Source organism: Falco naumanni, chromosome 7 (genome assembly GCF_017639655.2).
Source record: "Falco naumanni isolate bFalNau1 chromosome 7, bFalNau1.pat, whole genome shotgun sequence".
NCBI classification, from domain to species: domain Eukaryota; kingdom Metazoa; phylum Chordata; class Aves; order Falconiformes; family Falconidae; genus Falco; species Falco naumanni.
In genome coordinates this window covers 18325773-18350718 of record NC_054060.1, presented here as the reverse complement: position 1 = coordinate 18350718, position 24946 = coordinate 18325773, and the positions used below count along the sequence as shown (strand labels likewise).

Sequence of the window (24946 nt, the reverse complement as noted above, 5' to 3'; positions counted from 1 at the left end):
ATTCCAGTAAATCTTGTCCTTTTCTGTATACTAATTCTCTGATACCTTGGACAAGAATATATCATTGCTAAACCTAAGTATACCTGTGTAGCAAAATTTTTAATTTGTTACTTGCAGTACAGAGTACACACAAAAATGTTCATCTTTTTGTGGGATGGTTCTTCATGGTACTCTGTGGTTTGCTTTGGAAGAAGAGGAACTTGCAGACAATATTCATAACTTCTGCTGTGTAGTTTCTCAGTGATCTGTGAAGGTTTCTTCCCATTCTTTGACCTATAATTCAGTGAGGTATGACTTGTTTGTGGAGCTCTTCAGAGTCACTTCATCATTAGAAACAATCACTCACAGTTGCAGTCTTGAACACTTTTGGATCTTCTCTTGCATCTCTCAGATGGTATCTTTTATTATATGTTAGACTGTATGTGTTGTAAACCCCATCTTTATTGCTAATGTGTTCCATGAGGTCTGTGTAGTGTTGATGAGACAGTCTTTGGGCCAGAATCCTGCCATTAGTAATACAGATAACCTGGCTGGAGATGTTCCAGCAGGAATTGCTTTTTAATTTGTTACTCTACATAAAGTCACCTTGTTTGTTTAGTGATCCACCTTGTGCTGAGGGAATAAGGCTTAATAACTACACCAGTACTCTTCTAATGCTCAACTCTCTGCTTTGCGCAACAATTAACATATTTTTAAATGAACTGACAGCAGACATTTTTGTTGCAGGGGAGTTGAAAGTGAGCAGGTATCCTATACTGCCTTGGCTCACTGATACATCATTGTGGACCTGAAAATTGAACCCAGTCCAGCTTGGGATTATTTTGGTATGTAAGCAAACAAGGATCTGACCAGACCTTTTCCTTTTTCTTCATGCATTGAAGCTGTGGTATGCTCTTCTTGCATCTTTTAGGCAGCAGGTCTGGTCTTTTCTCCCAGTATTGTAGTCTGGCAAAGGCCCTTCTGTGATAATGTTCTCTGCTTTGCAGCATTGACTTGCAGCTTTTTGGGGGCTATACTCCTTTGAAGAGAGGTTTACCAGGAGATTCACTTATGTGATGCAGTGTTTCTTTCCTGCTCATTTGCGGTGTGTCTTTGCCACTCAAGTCTATTGATACCATCCCAAGCTAGAGAGGTGTATAAATGATGATGTATATGTGTTGACATCAAAGCCCGTTTCGTTCTGAACTTGATCCTAGCTTCTGAAACTAAAGGGCTTTGTCATTCTCTTTGGATGTTCACTAAAACATACAAGTCCTGATCTATTTAATTTTCAATTAAGTTACATTTTTGTCTGCCAATGACTTTACAGTATATAGTGGCAAAATATGCTTTGAATGTCTTCTGTCACATGTAACTGCATAAACTGAATCTTGGCCAAAGGAATTTACTAGCTGCTTTGCTTTGGCAGCTAAGCTTCTTTTTGCTCCTAAATACTGTAGGAGGAAAGCATGTGATGGAAGCAGATACATTTATTGAGCCTTGATTCTGAGGGTGGAGCAGCTACAATTCATTCACACCTTGTTCTGTTGGTATCATCTCTCATCTTCAAGGATGCTGTACTCAAGCTGCTGAGACATCTGCTGCTTTTGATTTCACTGCTTCTGACTTCATCTTTAGTTCTAGATTATCTATGGCAAGTTTATCCATCAACAGGTTGTCTGGATATATGATGAGCTTTCCTTTTGTCATGATGAACATCTAGTGTTCCTCCAAACTCAACCTCCTGCTTACGGTGGATATGTGTCTTGGTTGAATCTCTCATTTACTAGCTTCCAAGCAACCTAACAGATAGAGGTAATCTTACTCTGAGATCAGTTATAACCTCCTAGTTACAAGAGATTATTTTTTATGAATGCAAGCTGTTCTTGATTTGCAGCACTTTCTGCATAATCACATCCTCTGAGATTAATCCCTTTTTACCGGTACTTTTGTCCTCTTCACTTTCAGTATTCAAACAGTAACAGTTTCGGTGATAGTGAGCTTCTGCAACCACTGTGGTATCGCTAATAATGGCAAGGATCCTGTCATCCATTGTCTCTTACGCATATTTTGTGATTGAGCATCTGCACGCTTACTCAGTACTCTAAAGTCTCATTTTTGCTGCTTTTTTTTCTTCTGACAGAAGCTATTTTCCATCTTGAATGCTGCTGTACAACTTCAAGCATCAGTTACCTACTACAGGTTTTTCTTGCAGGACTTCCTTCTGTTTTGACACAGCAGCATTCAAAAAAGCATAGTGGGTTTGTGTTTTCATTGTGAATATGCTGTTGCATTTCAGAGGAATTTGAATCTGTGATATTTCACTTTCATTCAGGTTTCCGGCAACAACAAAATGGGAATATGATCGCAGATTTTCATGGCTTTCAGAAATGTTCTAAGAATTTCCCAGAAATTGTACTAGTTTGACACTTTGATTTGAAGTTATGTGAATTACGCCTCTTTTGAATGTTCATTTGGAATATTATCATTTGGTTCTCTTACAGCTTTGCTACAGAAATGTTTTCAGTTTCAGACTTGCAGTTAAAAGACTTGTAAGCTACACACAGATTTGCCAGCTTTGTGTAAATAGTTCATGTAGAAACAGTTGGCTTATTGGCATCCTGTTTCCATTTGTGTGAGGATCACAGAAATGTTACTCATGTGGAAAACTGGTATCATAAAATCAGTACTAAACCATGCAAGTAAACCTGCCTGGCTTGATATTAAATATCCCTGAAGGTCCCAACAACTACAAAGTTACATGAATAATGCAACATATTGGATCACATCTGCAAGGACAGAGCGTGAATATGCATGGTATAAGCAGTTTAATTTATGGTCAGCCTTAACCTGTCTCTTTTTTTTTTTTTTTTTTGTTATTTTTAGGACACTGAATGTCACTGCATTATGGGTTCTTAAAAGACATGTAGTTGCAGAGCTGTCTTCCTTGATTAGCAAATGATATATTACCTTTGTTCTGACAAGAAAGTGCATTTTTGTTTCTGTTACTCTGTTAAATGTAACTGTGCAGCTTTGTGTGTAAGGACACTTCACTACTCATGATAATAGTCAGTTATGTAGCCATCCTCATTGCTAACAGCATTTTACAGGTGAGAAACTGGAGACAGTGTCAAGTAACATGGATGTCACCATCTTTTATTTCCCGTTCAAATGTTAGCAGTGTAAAACACCGTAGTGTAGAAGCAGCTTTTTCTTCTTTCTATACATTTACATGTACCTTCCCAGTAAATGCTCATGCAGTCGGATACTTAGGGGAGAATGGTGCTTTATGAGTCATCAGCACTAGAGTTATGCCTTTCAAAATAGGGTATTTCTTCTAAAAGCTGGAGTTCTTAAAAAACAAAACAAAGCACACACACACAAAAAAAAAAACCCCAAACCCAAAGACCTTTCAGTTCTTATTGGTTGTAAAATAGATTTGTATTTATATTGCTGGGTGTGGTTCAGTTGAGTGACTGGAAGGTACCTTGAGCCACTTAATTTCATGTAAAGTTGTTTTTTAGAAAATCTTGAAGTTAGTCATCCTAGAAAAGGTTACTTTTGGTTAGGGATAGATAAAAAAAGGGATGTTTGGAAAAAGATTCCAGCTCAGTTTCAGTGCTGCTTACCCCAAGAAGCTGTGGGAGTAACTCATGGGTTGTAAGAAAACATGACCGCAGAGAAGACAGTTGCTCATGATTTGCAAATATACATAATTTTACTATGTGAGAGCAGGGGAAGCAATGAGAATGTAGGAATTTCAGAAATGAGAATACTCCCATCTGTACTTGGGACTGTGCATTCATAGTCTGCTTGTTCCACTGACTCCAAATCTCTTCCATTAGTCCTAGGTGACTCCTTGTGTATCAAATAAAGTTGCAGATCAACCAGAATTTAGACTTTAAGGTGTCTAAATAAATGTTCTTACTTACCTAGCTTTTATTCTGAGTCTCTTTGCTTTTATGGCCAATCCAATCTATTGAATATTTCAATCAAGCTGAAATTTTGTGCTCAGCTGCAACATTTTGGGGGCATTTTTTTAAGGGATTGACAAGGGGCATTTTTTTCATTGGTCTTAACTGGAAGTTTATTTTTATGTAGAATAAAGAGTCTTTGGAGAGGAGAGGTTTCAAAATTGCTCGAAAATGTGGACCAGCAGGCTGTACTTTACCAGAGCTAGTCATAATGTTTGTTTAATTTTCATGATGTTCTTTCCAGAGGCACTGTAGCTCCACAGATACAAGAAAGTACACTGCCTTTGTTGCTGTTTGCAAACTATGGGATTTAAGATTTCTTACATCATAAAAGTGTTGGGAACATCACAAGGCGATAGCTTTCTGTGGTTTAGTATCCGTTTGTGAAACTTCTGCTAATTACAAATTAGAAGGAACTACTTTCTAAAACAGAATTAAGGCAGAGAATGTGTGTCAGGAATCCAAGGTAAACCATGTTAACAGAGATGTGGTTATCACGAAATGTTACCAACCCTGTTCACTTCCAAAACAGCATAGACTAGCCAGTTTGAATCTCGTTTATAAGTTATAAGGCATAATCACAGAAATCTGTCAGAATGTGATCATGTGAAATAAAGCTTATAATGTACTTAAAACAATCTACAGATATTTGATCCAATTCATACCCGTTTATTTTGGCGGCAAAACTTAAATTTATTCAGAGAAGAACAGTATGTTTTGTCCTTGGTTATACAATATCTGATTTATTTGTGTCTAAATTGTTCTGTTCTTCCAAGAGTGACTGTTTTTAGACAAATTACTATTTCCAACTTATTTCTTTAAATTCTTGCATAGAAATCATTAAAGCAGTGAAGCTAAGCTAAATATCTGGTGTTGCATCATCTTTTACTGGTGTTGCTGCTCATGATTAAATACTTCAGAGTATTCCAAGTCCCTGACCCAAAAAATATGTTGTCGCTTGATTTACCCTGATTTATCTTAGCATTAATTAGACGAGCATTGTTACAGCACTACCATAGCAATGTTATTTTAAAACAACCTTTTTTTGGTAGTTATTTTTGGTAGTTATATATTTACAATCTTTTATTGTAAATTAAGATGCCATAATTAAAGTTAGTTATAAATAGTTGTTTATACTACAGTCTAAGTTGTTGGTTAGCTGCTAGAATGTTAGTATTAGAAGGTGGTTGTGGTGTGCTGAAGCTGTGCTAAAAATCTTTAGGTCTGGTTTTAGCACTGCTTTCTTGGATTAAATTAGGAAAACACAGGCGGTAGGTATCAATCAAACATTAGTATACATTTATCATAAAATTTAAGTTGGTAAAGCTGTTTCTTCTGTCAAGTATTTTGTACCTTGTAGACAACCATTAAGACTTGCTGAGGTCATGAATAATTTAATTTATGATGAATAATATTATTTAAATATAACAGAGGAAGCACCATACTTCAGCAGATTATATTTGCCTTTAATGCAGCATCAACAAAGAAATTACAGGCATAAGCAATTTCAAGGGTTTTGTTTAGTTGTGTTTTTTTTTATAGGAAACATTTGAAAGGTTAGGTTTTATATTAGAACCAATGACTTAACAAGGTTCTGTAGGAGACATACTTGCTATCTCTGCGATAGTGTTTTCTTATATAAACACAGAATCAATTGTAGTGATGTTGTGATAAGCTGTTTAATTAATGTGGTTTTAAAAGTCGATAAATTTAAATAATTCATAGCTCATGTAGTGTATGGATTGTGCCTGCAAAGGTCTTTTGAGGGAAGTATCTCCTCCAAATAGTATTTGGAGGTCAGCTGCAGTGTTTTACAGTTGCCCTGAACCACAGCTGTGTACTGGTATTTGGGTTATTGTAGGCAATTAAAAGAAAACTGAGCTTGTTTTGCAGAATGTTTTTGTTGGGTCATAATGTAGCTTTATGCACTTAATTTAGCATTTCAGATCTTAAATGTTTCTGTCAGGTTTAAGAGGCCATTATGATGAGGAGATTATTCCTCATGTAGAATTGCAGTAAGCACTAGAATAAAAGTATTGCGAACCATCTAAAGGCTGTTGCTTCCTGGTTTTCATCAGGTGAGATAAGTGGAACAGGTTACATGAAACAAGATAAACTTGTATACTGAATAAAATATCTTAAAATTCTGAAATGTTCTTCTGGATCTCTGAAGTATGTTTAGGCTCAAAATAGGTATCGACTTTACAGATTTATTTCAGATTGCCAAGTTGCTTTCTTACTGTAAGTATCTTCATCCTTATCTCTGTTTCAACCATGCGGTATTTTAAAACATTGAATCTTAATTCATTATCCACTAGGTTAAAGACCGAAATCTCCATTAGAGAGAAAGAAGCTATGTTGGAGGTAATGTCTTTTCTTTTCTCCACACAATCAAACTATATCTCTGAACTTCATAACTAGTTTAAAGATCCAAGACAATTATTTTTTAACTACACATATACTGGTGGATCATGGTGTTCAGAAGATATGCATAGTGAAAAAATCTAGCTTTCTGTGAAAGAAAGATATGGCAGTGCTGGAGGGACACCTTTAGTATGTCTGCATGCCCAGAGACTTCCAGTTTGCAGTCAGTCTGTTCTGGTTGATTTGTATGCTGGGCTGCAGTGAAGGAATGCTTTAGTTACCTTGTGTATCTTCATCTTCAGGGAACCTGAAAATTGATCTGAAATATAACCTGAGATCAGGGTAAATATTGACTGTGAACTGTAACTTTTTGAGGTTTTTTTTTTTTTATTTGTGCTTGTTTAAAGAGAAAAATTTTTTGGAAATGCCTCTTTAGGCCTGCAGTGTTTTTTTTTCTAGGCATGTGTGTGATTTTCCTCAGCTTTCTGCCTATCGGGAAGCTAAATGATGTCACAGTACCTCTTCTTAATTTTTTTCAGAAATATCATCTTTGGGTTCTGATTTTACAGATATTTATTTTTTTCCCTGTAAGAAGTTGTCTTTCTGTTGCCCTTAGGAAAAGGCAATCTGTTACAGAAATCCCAACTGGTAAGAGAGTGGGAGAAGTCTTCAGACCTGGGAAAGATTTTTCTTGTAATACTGCTTGTCTACTTTCCAAAATGCAAAGGGGTTGGTGATATTTTTTAACAGAAGCAGTGATTTTGTAGAAATGTGAGAATACTGTTCATCTTCATTCAGCAGTGTTAAGCAAGATCCTCGAATATACACAGTAACACCTTTTCTTTCCATAGACTCCATTACCACTTCAGGTGTGTTTTCTCATACTTTTTCATTACTTTTTTTCATCCCATACTGTGTTTCAGCATTATAGATGTCAAATGTGCATTTTTTGCTCCAGAGAATTGTGTTCCACTGTCTTTCATTTAAAAATAAAACAAAAAACCTGCCAACATTCCCCCCCCAAACCCAAACAAAAACCAAACAAACAAAAAAACCCCAACAAATACAAAAAACCCACCCCAACAACCTAACCCTGATGGTTGGAAAAGATGGAGAATACAGACAGAATGGGCTACTTTGGTGTTAGCTGTCTGAGCTTACAGGACATAGAGCTTTTAGAACAGTGAGAGTTCAGTATGATCTGGGCCACGTGGAACCTCTGGTTGTTTTTTCCAAGGTGCTATGGAATGCCTGTTATTTCGCTGCAGCCAGATGCTTGGCGTTATGCCTGTTTGTTGAAATACACAGCAGGAAGTCAAAGGACAGTCCCCTAGGGTGCTGAAGAACCAAACAAAAATTCATGAATCAGGTTGTTTTAAAAATGTAGCATTCAAAATGCAGAGAATAAGTAAAGAAATCTTCCTTCCCTGGTAGTTCCCAGGGAGGGTTATGGTCAGCCAGGGCAGAGGATGATGGTGGATAAGGAAGGAGGTTCTGTAGTAAGAAGTAAGAGTGTACTAATTTTAAATCTGAAAGTATTTCTTAGCATGGGTCTTGTATGACAGAAATATAGCAAAGCATGATAGAAATACAGCAAAAGGTATTTTAGAAGAAGACAGAATAAGCTTAACTTTACTACGCACTTTTAAAATACTTGCTGCATAATTTGGCCTCATTGAAACAAAATGTACCACCTCCCTGGGGGAAAAAATATTATGCTAAAAGTATATAACCTTGGTTTTACAGTTTTAAATATTTAAGAGGTGGTGATAGAAATAATACTTTAAAATATTTGTCTTTATGTACAATGACCTTTTCTATTTTAAAACCAAAATAAACTTATAGTTGTATTCAGACAGAAAAAAGTTTAATTCCTTAATTTTGTCACTTAGGCACTTATAATTTCCTAGATGAGAATAAGATGGTATAGGCAAGATGCCCTGTAGCATAGGAAATGCTTTTAGAGGACTGGTGTGGCAGTTTGCAAGTGGCAGTTTTCAGTCACTTGCTTTTCTGCTGTTCTAAAAATGGGGGCAGGGAGGGAATTGCCTTTGTTCATGTTGTTAAAAAGTTATTTCATTGAGTAAGTTTTAGTAAAGACTCAAAAGTTTCTTCTGTGACAAGCATTTTGTTCAGAATCTTCCATATACTTAACATTTAATGATAGCATCTGTTAGGGCTAAACCACTGTGTAATGCTTAAAAAAATATTCTGACTTCAACTTTGTCTTATTCGCTTCTCCCTTTTTTTGCCTTTTTTTCCTTTTTTTTCTCTTCTCTAGCAAAACACAAGTTTAGTTCAGATTTTTAATTTTTCCCCTCCAAGTAAAAACTTGTCCAGGCTTAGTTTGCATCCTGTTCAAGAAGGCATAATTGAAGTATTGTATATGAAAAAGGCTACATGAGTTGCTTTAAAGTTTTGCTTTGTTTTCCTGGGTTTTTTTGTTTAACTTGGAAGACTATTTGCAAACATCTGTACTAAGATCCATGTTTAGTCTCTGCTACATAGCAGATCTATGGGAATGTCAGTGTGAAATTATTTCTACAACTTTATATTGTAATCAGTTGCTCATTGAATGTAAAATAAAAGTAATATCATTAATTATTACAGAAAATTTCAAGACCTAGTTTATCTGAAGGAAAAACAGAAACACCAACTTTTGAAAGGTAAATACAATGAACAGCTGCATCTTGAAATCAGGTATATAAAATAACACATGCTGTGTAATTTCTCAGGTAATTGGGTAAAAGTATTTAATTAGCATTTTATAATGTGTGTGTTCTATGATAGAAAATCTTGAATGGCGGTCATAATGTACTTAACAAGACTGGTAGAATTTAGATTCCAAGTGTCAAAACACATTCTTAGTAATGCTTAAACTGTGAGTTAGTCAAGATTCCTAAGACATTAAATAAATTGTACAGATTGCTAAAGGAGGCATTTTTTATAATACTGCATATTAGTTAAGAGTATTGTTGGGAAACAATTTAAAAACACAGTATAAAATATTAATTCTTGGATATTCATTTAGTTAGGTTTTTACAAACCTGTCATTTGCGGGGAACAGACAATCAAATTCTTAGCAGAGCAAATATATGACATTATTGGGTAACTAACAATTATAGCTCTACACTAAAAAATACTCAAATTTGTGGAATTTTTTTATGTATGTCTGGGGAAATAATTTATATACATTTCTTTTGGCACATATTGTGAGCAGACTTAGACTTCATGTAATTCATCTAAATTATTACTGCAGATCCCACAGCCTAAGACGTCTTATTCCATTTAGTGTTCTTTCACAATTGTTGGTGCAAATTCAACCTTTAAAAGCTTAGTCAAAATGTAATTGTAGTTAGTTGTTGTATACACTATTATAGTGCCTTTAAAAAAAACCCAGCCTGCTTTCAGAGTCCCTCTGTAGGTTACTTCTTAGAAAAGGTTCTGCTTTATTTCTCTTTAGTCATGCAGTATGGGCCAAATAATTTGAGATTTTACTTTCACTTAAAATGCTTCCTTAAGAATTGAGACTAAGTAGTTAAGGCGTTAGATAGAAGCTGTGTCTTTAAGCTACAGATTAGTAAACAGTCACTGTAATTCTAATTGTATATGATGTACTACTTTCTCCTATCCTTGTATTTAGGTAGACAAAAGTAATTTTAATGTATAAATCTGTTCAGTGTTTTCTGTTAAGACTTTGTTACTACATTATGAGCTTTAAGACAGACATCTGGAGTATTGTAGCTCTAGCACCAGAGATTCTCACTCCTCAAACGCTTTTCTCTTTTATTAAGGCAAGGTAGTTGTGTTGATATTAGCTAGTAGTTAGTGCTGCAGGAGTAGATCAATAGATGAAAGCAGTTGATTCCGAGAATCTTGCATCTTCACTGCGCTATGGTTTGGAGGTGTTATTTTAGGCCAGACTTGTGTTCCATACTGTGCACTTATTCAGAGCTGTGTGGAGCATTCATTGTTGGTTTGGACTCCTGAGCACCCAGCTCTGTTAGGAGTTGCAGCAGTTGTGGATCAGAACTTCTAGTTCATTTTTCCTCAAAAAGAATTCTAGTTTGAACGCCCCAGGACTGCTGTGTAAAGCAAATCGGTATGTGGGAACAACCAAGGAATGTGCCTAAAAACCCCATAGTGTTGTTTCACAACAAACTGTTAATGTAAATGCGTCTGTAATACAGGTTTTGTTACCTAGAAATACTTTTCCACGGACTGAAGGTGTGTTTGCACATACTTTGTGACTCCTGTTTATTCATATGTGTAAATGTCACTTGTTTACAGTTTTGTTCTGAAGTTGTGTGATATTTTTTTCTTTCTTGCCGTAGAATTTTTCCCTGAATTATTTTTAACATCAATATATAACACCAATGTAAAATAATCAAGTATTCTAAATAAAGTTAAATTAATATGTGTAGCAAAGAGCAGCAAAAAAATGTTGAGGTAGTAGGATTTTAAAACAAAAATTGTTAAGAGCCTAGCTTCCCTCAGCCTCACTTGGCACCCAAATCTTGCATTTCTCTATACAGTGAGGGGAAAAAAAAAAAAAAATCCCTTTTAGTTTCTAGGCTTCTGTAGCTTGGGGTACGTGTATGTTTGCGCCTGGTAGACTCATCTTTTGGATTAAAACTTATGTTCTGTGCTACTGCCTTGAAATAGTCTTATTATAAAACCTGATTCCATATAGACAATACAGCAGCTAGTTCATTAGTATAGCCCATATTTAATAGTCTGGCCACAGTTTGTATCATGCTTTAGAAAATGGGTTCATTGTTTTCATTGAACAAAAGTCAAATTTTACGTTCTGTTTACTTAAACCCTCCTTCCTATATGATATTTATTATCATTCTCACATTCTCCAGTCTTTCTGATGTCTGAATTTTTAGTTTTCTTACACTGTAACCAATACAGTTTGCACGTAGTATAGTAAGAGTATGTTTCGATCCTAATACTGGATGGAAGGCTATTCTTTTTCAGCTGCTAACTAACAGAAAGATGTCTTGAAATCCTATATGATTATTCTATTCATTGCAGGATTTTAGTGTGCCACAGTTGCTAGGTTTTGCTTATTCAGCTGCAGTTCTTAGCAGAATTAAATTATTTCATTGGAGGACTGTTCTAAGTGAACTTCTTTTGTGTTCAGCAATCTAAGAGATCTCTGTACTTCGTGGATAATTGTTTTTGTGATGGTGATCGTTGTACAAAATCTTGTTCAATTTTTTTTTACATTCTGTTTTATTGGTATAAATGACTCGTGGGAGGGTATGCCTATGAGAGACAGTCTTTTTTTTCTGCATGAGAAATGAATATATATATATTTCTTTTCTTCCTCCCCACTTGCTCTCCCTCCCTTCTTGTGTTTTGCCAAAATGAGTGAGAATGAGAGGCTGGGTTTGGATGAAGCTGGGATTTTGGTTGCTAGAAAGTGAGGGAAACTGTGATGGACTGCTTTTATACGTTAAGGGTAGATTTGTCCTTTTGAAGAGTTACTCGGTGTGCATCTTGTATGTGTATGTAGATGTAATCCATCTGGGATTTCCAGCCTGGAAACACTACTCTGTGTGTGCTAATGAGTCATTAGTCATCCATTTATTCAAACACTTTTTTTTTTTCATATCTCTGTTCAAAACTTCACACATAAAGCATAATACTTTGATTGTTAGCTCTTGAACTACACCTTACCCTCAAGCTGCTTGTTGAAAAATAGTGGCTAAAGGTCATGTGTGTATACACGGTTTCATGAAGAGTTGACTGGATTTTCATGTAAAAACAGTTCTAAATATTTGCTAGCATTTATATGGCTCTGTGTAGCTTAAGTGTTTCTCTGGAATAGATGAGGTAATGAGAAACAGTTACAGCAAGACCAGTTCTGTCAGCCACAGCTGATGGGTGGTTCCAAGTGTTGGCTTTTGTGCAGGAACTTAGTTTTGAGTTTTGCCTCAAATATTACCCTTTGTCCGCTTTCTTTCTAGAAGTTTGAGGGAGAAGAGAAGAGAAGAACTTACATAAAAAATTTGTTGGTGCATTTGAGAATGTTATTTACTGGTTTAGATAGCCCAATAAATGAAAAAAAATCCCACCTTTGTTTGACACAAATAGCAAATAGATTGTAATTCGATGAAGAGGTTGGCCTATCTCTTGAGTTAATTCCTTATTATGAATTAAATAAATCATTGTACTAGGATGAAAAGGTTCTTATGACTACATCGGTGACTGGAAAGCTTTCACCACTGAAAAATAACTCAGCAGTCTCTTATCCCTCTAACTTAAATTCAAAGTAGGAAATGCAATATTCTTGGATTAGTTAATTTAAGTGAAAGTAAAACTCGAACACAGATTTCTGAATGCTTGTAGTATGTAGTGCCCCTTCCAAAGGAACCATTTTCTGTAGAAATCAACATCATTTAGCATATTAGATGAATCGTGAATTGTTTTAAATTCCTGGATCAGTAGAACAGCATGCCTAAACTTTCAGCTTGAAAATATATCATAAAAACATAGTAGCAGGAAATTGGTTATTCTTTTTAAGAGTCCTGGAACTGTCTATTGCTTAGGCAATGTTAAAAGTTGTTTCATCCAAAAATTATTTCATTCCATTTTTAAAACCATTTAAAGAAATAGAGTACAAATGCATTTTGATTAATGAGATATTTGGTGGTATTATCTCTCTCGCATCCTTTGTAAGCATGTCACTATTCAGAGACTATTTTCAATTTCATTTTTAAATTGTAAAAGTTAACCGGAGATTTTGCGCCTAGTTTCACTTCCTATATAGAATTTTTATCTGAAATCAGACCAACTGTTGTTCTTCCATCTTCCCCCCCCTGCTTTCTTTCGTCTGTCACCATCATCATGTTAGGTAATTTGAGCTACTTATTATTCTGAAATTTTGAATGGGTTAGAAATCATTAAACTTTAACCAAATTTAAATCTTTACAGCAAAAATTGAGCTACATCATTGAAAGGATGGGAGAAGCTTTTGTTCCTGGAAAAAATGAAGAGAAATATTATAAACTAGTATTTAGGATTTTGACTGTTGGAATATGAGCATGTAAGCAAATTGTATATAGCGATATGACCAGACTATTTTGTATTTTTGTGGGTACAGATGGCATCTGAAGTATACAGTTCAGTTTGTCTTTGGAGCATTTCTTTTTTTCCTGGTCACGTTAAAGTACTGTGTGCATGTGGCTTTACTGAAATAATACAAGGTTTAAACAAGCAGTTTCTACAAAGTTAATACAGTACGTTTTAGGTTTAATTATACAGTAAGATTCTCATTTTTACTTGCATAGTTCAGTACTGATCTATAAACAGTTTTACTCTGAGAACTGACTGAAAATGCTACTTCTCAGATTCATGTTTTCAGTGAATCCAAATTTGTAGTTGCTGAACTAAATTTTAGATTTAAGTTAATTTAGATTCCCAACTGTTAGCTTTTTTCTTGCTTTACTCTCATTAGTATTGCAGAGTCAGTTGGTCAGTATAGAGGTACGAATTGGCTTGGTTTTTTGCATGTCATCAACGAAAGTTTCGAAGTAGTTTTATGTGCATCTATGTCAAAGAGGCTGTGCAGGTAGAGGAACTTCATGTTGTGTTTTGGAAAATTCCATGTGTCACACAAAGGGGAAAACTTAACCTTCCTTTCTGGAGATGAAATGCAAGAACTAAAGAATACTGATTGACTGCTAAATACAAAGTTGTTTGTAAATAGGTAAGAAAAATGCAGCTGTTAAATTAAATTCAACCCATCTTGCTATGAAAATTTGTGAGATATACCAAGTAGGAAAACTATAATACTACTTTGAAAGTCACTTTGCAGAGTACAACCATGTGTTGCTTTATTTCATCTATTATAAAAATAACTTGGTTTGTTTTTTTCAGCACACAAGAGCATGACTCTTCAGACGAAACAAAAGAATGCACTAGAAATCAAACTCAAAAAGTTGCATCAGTTGAAAAAAATGAAGAAAACTCATCATTGTCAAATACAGAAAATGTTCCTAGTTTGGAACTCCCTGACAACAGCTCAAAGATTCCTTTGCATGAGAAAGGAGCATGTTGTGATTCAGATAATAACAAACAATTAGTAGATGAGAAACAAAAATGTATTATTGATGAAAGTGAGTTGAAAACTTGCCAAAGTTCTGATAGTGTTACCTTGAATGAGCAAACTAAGGTACATAGCTTGGATGAAACTACACTTTCAGCAATGAACGCAAGGGACTTGAAACTAACATTGGGTGAAGATGTTAGTTTTGAGCAGTTCTTGAGAAAAAGAGATGAACCTGAATCTGTTAGTTCAGACATTAGTGAACAAGGCAGTATTCATTTGGAGCCTTTGACTCCATCAGAGGTACTAGAACATGAAGCTACTGAAATTCTTCAAAAAGGTAATGTTGCACCTTCATCAAAGAAAGCCGGACAACCCTCTGAACAAACAGATGAGACTTCTAAAGAAAGCAGTCCCAGCAGAATGGAAACAACTGTAAACAAGACAGACGAAAATGAAGCGAGCTGAAATTATGTTAATTCTATTGTTTGTTATAAACAATGGTAAGAACACCATGGACCATTCCTGATGAGTGTGCTCATTGATGCTAATTGTCAAAAATAAAATAAAAAAAAGGGGGGGGAGGGTGTGGGTGGGTGTGTGTGTGAAGGAGAGGAAGAGACGCTAAAGGAAAATTTTGCATACGAAGATAGCATGTATGTATATGTACAACTGAATTCGCTAAATTTACAAAAGGTAACACATTCAAATATATCTTCCTGTCTCTTGGATGTGATATATCTTATTAGGCTGACATTTGAAAGGAGGAATAAATGCTAATTTTTATAGTTAACTAGCCTGGGATAAGGTGATTTGTTTGCCAAGAAAATATTTTTTTAAATCCTTCAGTGTTAATATCATTAAATAGTGGCATTTAGTATGAACTCACTTCTGATGCTGAAATGGAGCACACTTGTAATGATGGTTATTGGTCTGCTGATAATTTGGGTGAACATAAACCTTTGGACTTGGTGTCACATTCCTGTCTGTAAAAGCATGTTAACAGAATTATATGAATCTGTGCACCTCTGTACAGGTGTAATCCTGCCAGGCTGTAAGCTTACCTTAATAAACTTTCAGTGAAAGTGGAATTATTACAATAAAAATATATATTTGTGGGGTTTTCAGTGTTCAGGCTGTGCAGAATTACCGAACATAACTGTATAAAGTAGAACATACTGCTGGAAGTACCGTAGCTGTTAGGCTTTTACCATTGTTTTAATCATTCTTAGCTGTAGACCTGTAGGAATGGTCTGTAAGTCACACCAAAGTACGGTTTAATGTAAAAACTGTTTTAAACAAAAATAAGGAAACCCCCAAACTGGAAACATCAACAGGCATGCATTCTGCCATTTTGCAGCTGCTATTGGCTAACTGTTACAAAAAGGACACAAGGAAGTATAAAGTAGAATTGTACAGTTCAATTTCAGGGTTTTTTTGTAGTCTAAATTGTGTACAGAAAGATGGCTGCTGGTTTTGGTTTATTTTTGGGGTTTTTTTTTGTCTCCTAGTTAGCAGCTAGATGTAGGAATGCATATGATTAACAGTAGCTTGCTCTTATGACTTCACTGCTCCATTTGAAACATTCAGAATGTGCTTTTGACTTACAGTTTTGTTTCTAATGAATGTTAAATGTTTTGAACAGCTATTAAAGCACTGCTGTAAATTATTACTTTTTGAGTAAATATTTGCAACAAAATTTTGTCTTTGTGCATAATTTTATGCTCAGCTTGAATCTTTGGGCATTGTCTTCCCACATCTTTTTTTTAAAAGATTTAGTGACAGTTCCAAAAACTATTTAATTTTAAAATTGTGAAATTGAGACTTTACGGGGCTTTTTTGTTTGGTTGTTGGGGTTTTTTTAAGAATTAAATGAGCAAGTGCCTATGCATAAACGTATTTTTGTAGCTGTGTGCTAACTTTTCCAGGTTGTATAGAGATATTTTTCTGGGCTGTCAGCATGCAGTTGAAGTCTGCTCTGTCCTCCTAGGTTAACTGGGCTCAGCTGCTAAATGAGTCTAATCAGCAACAATATTAAAATTTAGAGACCATCCAGCTTATTTTTGGAGCCTCTAAATAAACCACATGTATCTCAACATCTCAAAAATTGCTTCAAACTCTTAAGAGTTATATGACTTAAATTTTGAATTGCATCTTAATTTTCATCCATGCAGGTTTAGAAGACTTTTAAAAAGAAAATTGGAACAATTTACATAGTCACAGCTCTTCAAGATTTGCCATTTTAAGAACTTCAAATAGCAAGACACATGAAAAAGTTGAGAGCGATAAGTTGCGGTATTCTTTGTTTTTTTTAAAAAATTTTAGTGAAATCGTTAACTCAAGGGATGATTAACCAGTCTGATGTCTTCAGGCATCTACATGTGGAAGATTATAAAATACATCACAATGAGGACAGTTTAAAGGACTTAATCAGCTATGGAAGTTGATGTATATGTTACTAAAGGAGTTCCTGAATACATCTGAGTTTAAACCCAGAGGAATCTCTATAGTATTTTTAAGCCGATTGATCTTCCATGCAAATTATAGATTTTGAATAATGCTCTGACTTGTGGTGTTGGAAAAGATTAATATAAAAAAAAACTGGAACCAGTTGTATGATACTTGCTTATAAATTCCTCACATTTGTCTTTTCTTAAGCAATTAAATTTTTAAAACATTTCCCATTTTAATAATGGCCATGTACTGTTGAGAAAAGTTGGAAAATAAAACTCTGATTTAAAAATCTGCCTATTTGGTAGAAGTAGATAGATACATTCCTACATGCCTAATATGTAAATCATTGCTTGTTTCAAATCATGTAGAGAATGCTTATATAAAAGGTAATGTTAGGTATAAAACACCCAAATATCTAATAGCCCTTCCAAAGGAAGAGGTGAGAGAGAACTGGATTGTTCTAGCAAGACTGTTAGATAGCTTTAAATAACAAGTAAGGTATATCATGAAAACAGTGGCATGGTATTTTTGTGAAGGAGAAAAACTGAAATGCATTATGATTTTTCCTATATGAAGTAATTAATTTGGTGACTAAACACTAGGAGACTGCATAATTATGAACATTATACTCTAGTCATGTCATTTTGGAGGTTTCCTGGAGATAAGTTAAATTGGTACTTTTGGCAGAAGTCACTCCAGAGGATCAAGTTACGTGGAATGAATTTTGAGTTATTTGAACGTGACTGCACATAATTAATTTTTTGTTTGTTTCTGAGTAATTTAGAAGTTTTTTTCCATCTAGCCATTAGTAGTTCTTCCTCTGTGCCACCTCTGGTTTTTGTACTTGGGAAGACTTTTTACCTCAAGTTTTCACTGCTTTACCAAAACCCACTAACTTAAAGTTGATTCTTGGTGTTCACACTAGAATCACTGTTTCCCCTCATCTCAAGACATTCACTGTATTTGGTTAAGTAATCATTGCAGATTGTTATATAACATTTAGTTTTAAGGAAAACACATGCCATGTGTATGCTCTCTTCATTATTTGCATTTAATGGAAAACTTGTCATTACTAGCTTACGGTCAGTTGAGTGTTCAGTCATTTGGAGCTTCCTCAAGTGCAGCCAACATGTCGGTTTGTCTTGTGCAGCTTGGGAAAGAAACTTTGGTTGGCTTGTGGTTTGGTTTTTCTGTAACAGCATGGATGAGTAAACCCAGGGGGGAAAAAAAATATCTGATCAAATCATAGCACATACTGAATTCTGAGTATTGGCGGATGTCTTTTAAATGAGAAAATCTTTATAACAAAACCACGTTTGCTTTTCTTTTCCTGGAAATGGGGGGAGAGAGAGAGGAGAACCCTAGGCAATAGGGTTAAAAATCACATTCTGTGGTGCTTTACTGCCAGAAGCCATTAGAAACAAGGTCAGGGTAACGAATCTTAAGTAATGCTTAGTATTCTGCAAAACCTTAAATAAAGGATCTCAAAGCTTTTTTGTAGGCATTAAGTGTTGTTATTTATATGCTGGGGTGTAGAAAGCAGTTATTTTTTTATGCTGTAGTATATACTAATATTGCACCAAAGACTGTGGCCGTAGGCTGTCACAGTAGAGTTCTGGTAGAAGACTATCTAGAAATTTTTTATGTAGGGCAAATTTTATACCTGATTGTTTTCTCTTTTGTTTTTATTAGTGTTTGATTTTTGAGGCTTGTGAGCTTATTCTGTCGAGTTGCAACCTATATTTATTTGTTGTATGCTTAATATGCTGCTAATAAAAAAAAAATTGGTAAGTATGTTTCACGATTACTTTGAATGATTTTTGCTTTTAATAAAACTTCAGTCTAGTTTTAATGTAGCTCAAAAGGACAGTTCATAATTTTGACTCTAACTTTCCCCCATTAATTCAGTGCTAAAAGGGAAAGTATGTTGACTGGTATTTCCTATTAGTTTACAGGAACTATGCAGAAAGTTCTTTGCTGTGCTCCTTGGAGTTCTGGATCGCTGTTGGAGTTCTAAGACTCTTTAATTTTCAGTCATCTCATTGACCCTAAGTAACCACGTTAAGTTGATGTTTCCTGTATTGCATCAGATTTAAAAAAAGAGAAAAATATTTAGCTGTGAAACACTTGATTTTGGGGGAGATTAACGTAGTTGTTATGCCTGCAAGGTGCTATAAAGCTAATGTGTTTATTGATGTAAAAATGTGTTGGTTTTGTTGAGGTTTTCTTGCTGTTCAGACCGTTATTTCAGAGAGGCTGAGGTTTCTGTGACAACCACAAGGATAACTGTAATGTTATATGTATATCTGCATTTGGGCAAATTTAGCTTCCTATTAAGAAAACTGAGTGCTTAAATTACACGTACGGGCTGTATTAGACAATTTTAAATAGGTAATTCCATGATCAGGAAGTTTTAGCTTGTCAGCAACCAATTCTCCTTTTTTTAGGCAGCATTGCTAAACTAATTTCTTATGTTCTGAATTTAATGTAAATAAACTTTGGTTCAAATTTTAGTTCACTGAATTCTCAACGTTCAGCATTTAATTCAAAAGAGCTGTTCTTTCCAAAAATCTTGGTAATGCGGTAGCATGTAGTGGTACCTTTATAAAGACCGTTATAACATGGTAGCCTTGAAAATGTAACCTTCTTATGTTTGCTTATAAGCAGTGTAATTAAGGATCGATCCTTTTGACTGAAGGAGAGTAACCTGTGGGTCTGTTTCTTGCAGCCTCTTGTGACTTCTTCATTCTGATCCTGTCGTGATATTTTAGCAACAAATAGAAGGCCTCACTTTCCTGGCTTATAAGGCTATAGAAGAAACGGAACACGAATACTTAATAGTTTGTAAACTGTATGTATTTGAATTAGCTGGATGTTTGCTGCCTGAAATAAGGATTGAATTTTGTGTACCTGTTTCTCAGGTTTTCAGCTGAATTCAGCTGAGATTTGTGTCTTGCTTGATTTTCTTGGGAAGACTTCACCTCCTCTTTGAACTAACAGGTTGATGGCACGTGGTATGATTTCCCCAGGACATTTGGTGAAACGCAGTGTCTTTGTTAGGTATCATTTAAATGGTTGCACCTTTGTGTCTTGGAATGGCTCCTTCTCTTGGTGGTTGGTGTATAATCAACTTCTAAGTTGTTGGCTGGTGATGGAAAGCAAGACATTTATACAGAGGAGAAGCAAAAGTAAGTTCAGAATTTTAAGCATGATTAGCAGTGTGCAACATGCAGGAGAGGTTGGTTAACGTGCTTTATCTGATAAAGTGAAGCTTTATTACTGATTCCTAAAATGGCAACTAGAGGAACCAGAGCAGCTGGGCACATCCACCTTTAATGGCTCTGAAAGATCGCAAAGAGCGTTAAGATACATGTATGAGATCAGAATTCCCAAAAATAGCCTAAAGGCAACATGTTTATGCTAGAGAAGCTTTTCTACTATTTGTGTGATTTTCCACTCTGTTTTCTTTCCTAGATAGCATACAGTGGATTCCCTCTTGAGACCATAGAAAGGCCAGTTATCCTAGAGGAAACAAGAGTGCTTGTGTGATCTTCCTTGATGGAACAAAGAAAAAGCTCTTAATGTGGCATGTATGCTGTTTTACATACTAAAGTAAGATGTACCTTAGTGTTGAATAGTGGCATTTTATTAATCTTTGCTAGGTAATGAAGTTCTGCGAGTTCTTCTGTTTAAAATAAATAGCCTTTAAACTATAGCTTGTCACTTTTCAGTGGCCTTTGAGATAGCAGGCTAATAAGTACCACAGCAGAAAGTGTCAAGGCAGGCTGTGTCATCTTCTGTTTTAATGCAGATAGTGACTTAGCCTTTCTTGAGGATAACCTATGGAGTTTTTTCAAGTTTGTTATAAGAAAAACTTTAATGCACAATACTTCTATTGTTTATAGACCTGCTTGGAACTGAATATTGATTTGATTTAAATTAGTAAGACAAACTTATTAAAGCAGAACATACTTTATAATACTCTAAAACGTAATTGTATTTCATAAACGGAATCTGTTGTGCTCTGGGCTCTTCAGAAGCAGTCTCGATGGTATAAAAGGAAATCAAAGTACAATCTGTTAAAATACAGTAAACGTACCAAAGTTTTTCTTAGCAAAAGTAATACCGAGTTACTTTTAATACAAGTTACAAGGATGGGAATGTGTATGATAATCCACTCTGGCCACAACTCTTCTCCAGTTTTATTCAGTGGATTGAAAGATAAAGCTTCCTCCCTTCCCTTTGCAGTTGTTTCCCTTAACATATTTAAAATAGTAGTGAGAGTGTAGTGCCAGTATCAGACCAGAGGTTACATTTGTATGGTCTTTAAAGATCAGAAACAACATTATCATCAACGGTGTTTGAAAGATGGGCCTGGGAGCTAAAATTCAAACCTTTAATGGATATTAATGATAATGAACTGGGTACAGCAAAAAACTAAAACATTCCTGTTAGAATTTTGGCATCATTCTTCTAGTTGACTCTGCTGTTTCATAGTGATCTCTTTGTCCATCCTGCAGGGTTTAAAAACCCTCCTAATTTCTCCACTACAGTGTCTTGTGTGCTCTTTATTTGTTTAATCTGCCTTTTGTTTCAATTTGGGGAATTAATGAACTTAATTATTGCTAGCTTGTACTTTGCTGCAGTTTGTTGCTTCGGTTTCACAACCCAAGAAGGGCTATATACCTGAAAGTTTATCTTTCTATTATTAGCCACAGATGTAGTTGAGGGGAAAAAAAGATTATTCTCTTCCCTTGTAAACCTGCATCACCAACACCCTTTGGACTATCTTACTACACAATGGACTTCAGTTAATCTTGCTTAATAAATCATCTCTTTTACTTGGCCGTTACGATTTCTTTAGATTAAGGTAGCTCAGTTTTACAAGAGGAGTCCAAGTTTAATCTCATAAATTTGCTAAACTGAGGCTTGTAAGGCTCTGATTCTGTAAGAACGCTTCCAATGATTGAAGCAGCCCTTTCCCCTGTAGCTGCTATGTCTTGCTATAGCCAGATTTTGCAGATACAAAATGCTGAGCTAAATCACAGGGCTGATCAGGCTGAAAAACGACCAGTGGCAGCAGCAACAAGCAGCAGCAGAGAACAAACAGCACGGCCAGTTTAGGCCATTCAGTTGCAGCTGAATGGGAAGCCACAGCCTAAGAAATAAAGCTTTTTGGAGTAGTCTGTAGGGAGTTGTAGAGAAATTCCTACTTTTTTTTTGGAGAAAACATTTCCATAAGAGGAATAAACGCTGTGAGCTTTCAGTAAACCAAACAGCTGCAAGTAATGAAGCTATTGGATCATTTCCTTTGGAAACTGCTTATTATGGCTGGATCTCCAGAGGCATTATTAGTTATGTATATTTCAATTAACTGCTGCCACTGAAGGTAGAAACTTTTTTTGAGGATGACCTATACATTCTTCAGTGTAGACTTGAAGGTTATAATAGAACTTTAATAATTTGCATGCATGTGATGTATGTTGTTGTATCTATACAAATTCAGCATATTAGGTTCATCTAAGCAAGCATGTTGCAACAGGGGCATCCTATTCCAGTTACAGAAGATGAATTTTCAGTATAAATTCTGAAAATTCAAATGTTACAGTGTAGGATTTTAGAAAGTAAAAAACTAGTCTGCTACTCAGGAAGATGTTCATCACTCACACATTAATTTATGATTATTTATATATGAAATCTTATCATTAAGTAAACCTGGGACAGAATGGAGAAACTAAAAATGAATCCCAGTACTGTGAGTAATCAGGAAGAACTTGGCCGGAAAGGAAACCTTCGGAAAAAAGGAACTTGATAGGGGCTGAGTGGTGGCCATGTAGGAAGTCAGGTGAAGTCTTAACTACATTAGACTGTTACTGCATTCCCATTATTTTTCCTTGTACACACACGCACACTTGTTTATGTACAATTATAACAAAAACATAACTTGGTTTATTTTTCCTGATGTGGATGAACAGAGTCATAAAGAACGAAACAGGTCATCTTTTCTTGTTGTGTAAAAAGAAGGTAGATTTCAGCAACGATCCTTACGCTCTCTTGAGCACGAAGTTGTTTAAATGGATTGTTTTAAAATTGCCATTCTATTTGAATTAGAGCATCTTGTTAATGGAAGCACACTTCTGACTAGGTGAGCTACTCAGTGGAGGGAAATGGGATTTCATCTCCGCTCTGCATAAAAGTAGGTGAGATGTTCGCTAAGCAGACATCCCTCAGGGCTCTGGGAAGCATCGTCCTATGCAGGACAGCTGTGCCTCTCAAACTGTCACTAGACTTGTGCACTTCCACCCAGCTAAAGCGCATTTGATCCAGAGACATTATATATGGGAAAGTTTAATCATTGTTGAAATGAAAACAAAATTCTGCATGAAAGCGGACCTCTTTTTCTCTAACTGTGAGCTTTCAGGGTGATTCAGCTGCACTAGGGAACTGCTGTTTTAGCAGTGGGATCTTGGAAACTTTAACATGCTCTGAATTGCCATTTGTATTTTGTCAGTAATAGAAATATATCTTTGCCTTCTCACATCATGTGTGGTTTATATTAATGTATTCTGTATTTGATGTGTTTATGCAGTCCTTGGTTTTGTCCATCAAAACAAAAGGTATTGTTTGAGAGAGCTTAGAGTTCACTTGCACTGTTATGGGAGTTTCTTGATTGTATTTCTTATATAATGTGTATGTTACCCTGCATAAAATAAACTGGAGGGAGCAGGGGGAGGGAACTATGAAAAAATGTTTCAAAGGTCAGTCTCTTGTTTATCCCTAATCAGAGTTGATAAAATATATCCACCCTGAACCTCTGACTCCCTGCAGTAACAGCCATATTCTCTTGCTTATAGGTGATGCTAAAGCTGGTAGGGATTCTGCTGAACATAATCTCCAGAGAAAATACAAAGCAGCAAATGAAGAGTGTTGTTGGATTGTCAAGATGCCTCAGTGCAATGAAAGATCAATAAGAAGCAGCAGCAAATGGGAACTTTACTGTGAGTGGAATACAGAACTTGTACAGGCAAAATGCTTCTGCTTTTAATCTTTTCGTTAATGCGAGAAGAAGTGTCTATCAAGAAACAGGAGATTCTGTGCAGCATCTGACCAAATGGTCTGTTATAAGTTACTTCACAGTACAGAGAGATTTGACCTGACTGTAAACTGGTATTCTTGAGTATAATGTACACCAATTAGGTAAAGGTCAGTAATAGACGAAGTTCACTCAGTCCAAACTCAAGTAATAATTCCTTTTCATCAAGCTAAGTATATTTCACTGCCATATCATTCAGGGGAGGTGAAAAGCACTTTCTGCACCTCACCTGTATTATCCACTAGGATGTCTTGTCTTAATCTGTTGAAAAGAACACGCACAGAGCAGGAAACCTTTGAGCTTGCCAGAGGACATATTAAGTCAATACTGACTTGTTTTATTTGTGCAACACCTTGCATTTTGGGGATGCTGTAAAACCAGTTTCAGTTTAACTATCCTTGTGTTCTTTTTCTAAGCATAGGAAAAGAGCTCTCTCTCCTGCATTTTTTTACACAAAACATATCTTTGCTGCTTTGCCATCAGTTTGACAGTGTATATTTTAGTTGTGCATGGTAAAGTTAGTAATGCTGAGATATAAGATCAAAGCGTTTAGAAAGAAATAGTTTTGTTTGTTTATAGAGCTAATATTCACCAATTTCATGGTGCCTCTCTAATACCCTAAACTTTTGAATACTATGCTGGATCAATTCTAAAGTCAGGAACATTCTGAACCTCGCTGGAGAAAGAAACTATTTTGGTGATAACTGCAAATACAGAGAAAAACCAACAAAGGTATAGATATAAAAACAAAGTTAAAAATCATCTTCCCCACCGCAACAGCAGGCAGAACACTGTGATTGTAGAGGTCATGTCATGGAGACACTGATCAGGCTCTTCCATACGGTGCCGAGTGGAAGCCCTAGAGGAAGTTACTAAAGCTGAAAACAGCTAAAAGAAAAGCAGATTTGTCTATTTAGGTTTCACAACGGTGTCCTTTAAAATTCCAGTGGGTTCTGCATCAGATGCTTGTATTTTTACCATTCCCATCATCAGCAAGTTCTGCATTACAGATTGTGCATGATT

At 35.6% G+C, this 24946-nt stretch overlaps 1 protein-coding gene across 20 annotated transcripts in view; it reads left to right on the top strand.

Annotated features, from left to right (window-relative positions):
• ZNF280D (zinc finger protein 280D) overlaps nucleotides 1–18621 on the top strand; it is a 54777-nt gene extending 36156 nt beyond the window's left edge. For 9 of the 20 annotated variants that reach the window (XM_040600195.1, XM_040600191.1, XM_040600192.1 and 6 more), the window contains 3 exons: nucleotides 6272–6317; nucleotides 8928–8983; nucleotides 14208–16075. In XM_040600195.1, the coding sequence (XP_040456129.1) occupies nucleotides 6272–6317; nucleotides 8928–8983; nucleotides 14208–14844 (739 nt within the window). In that variant the 3' untranslated portion in view covers nucleotides 14845–16075. Of the gene's footprint in view, nucleotides 1–726; nucleotides 7187–8927; nucleotides 8984–14207; nucleotides 16076–16550 lie in introns of those variants that run through there. The other 11 variants (XM_040600194.1, XM_040600197.1, XM_040600188.1 and 8 more) reach the window with 10 other exon arrangements.
• The last annotated feature ends 6325 nt before the right edge of the window (nucleotides 18622–24946 follow it).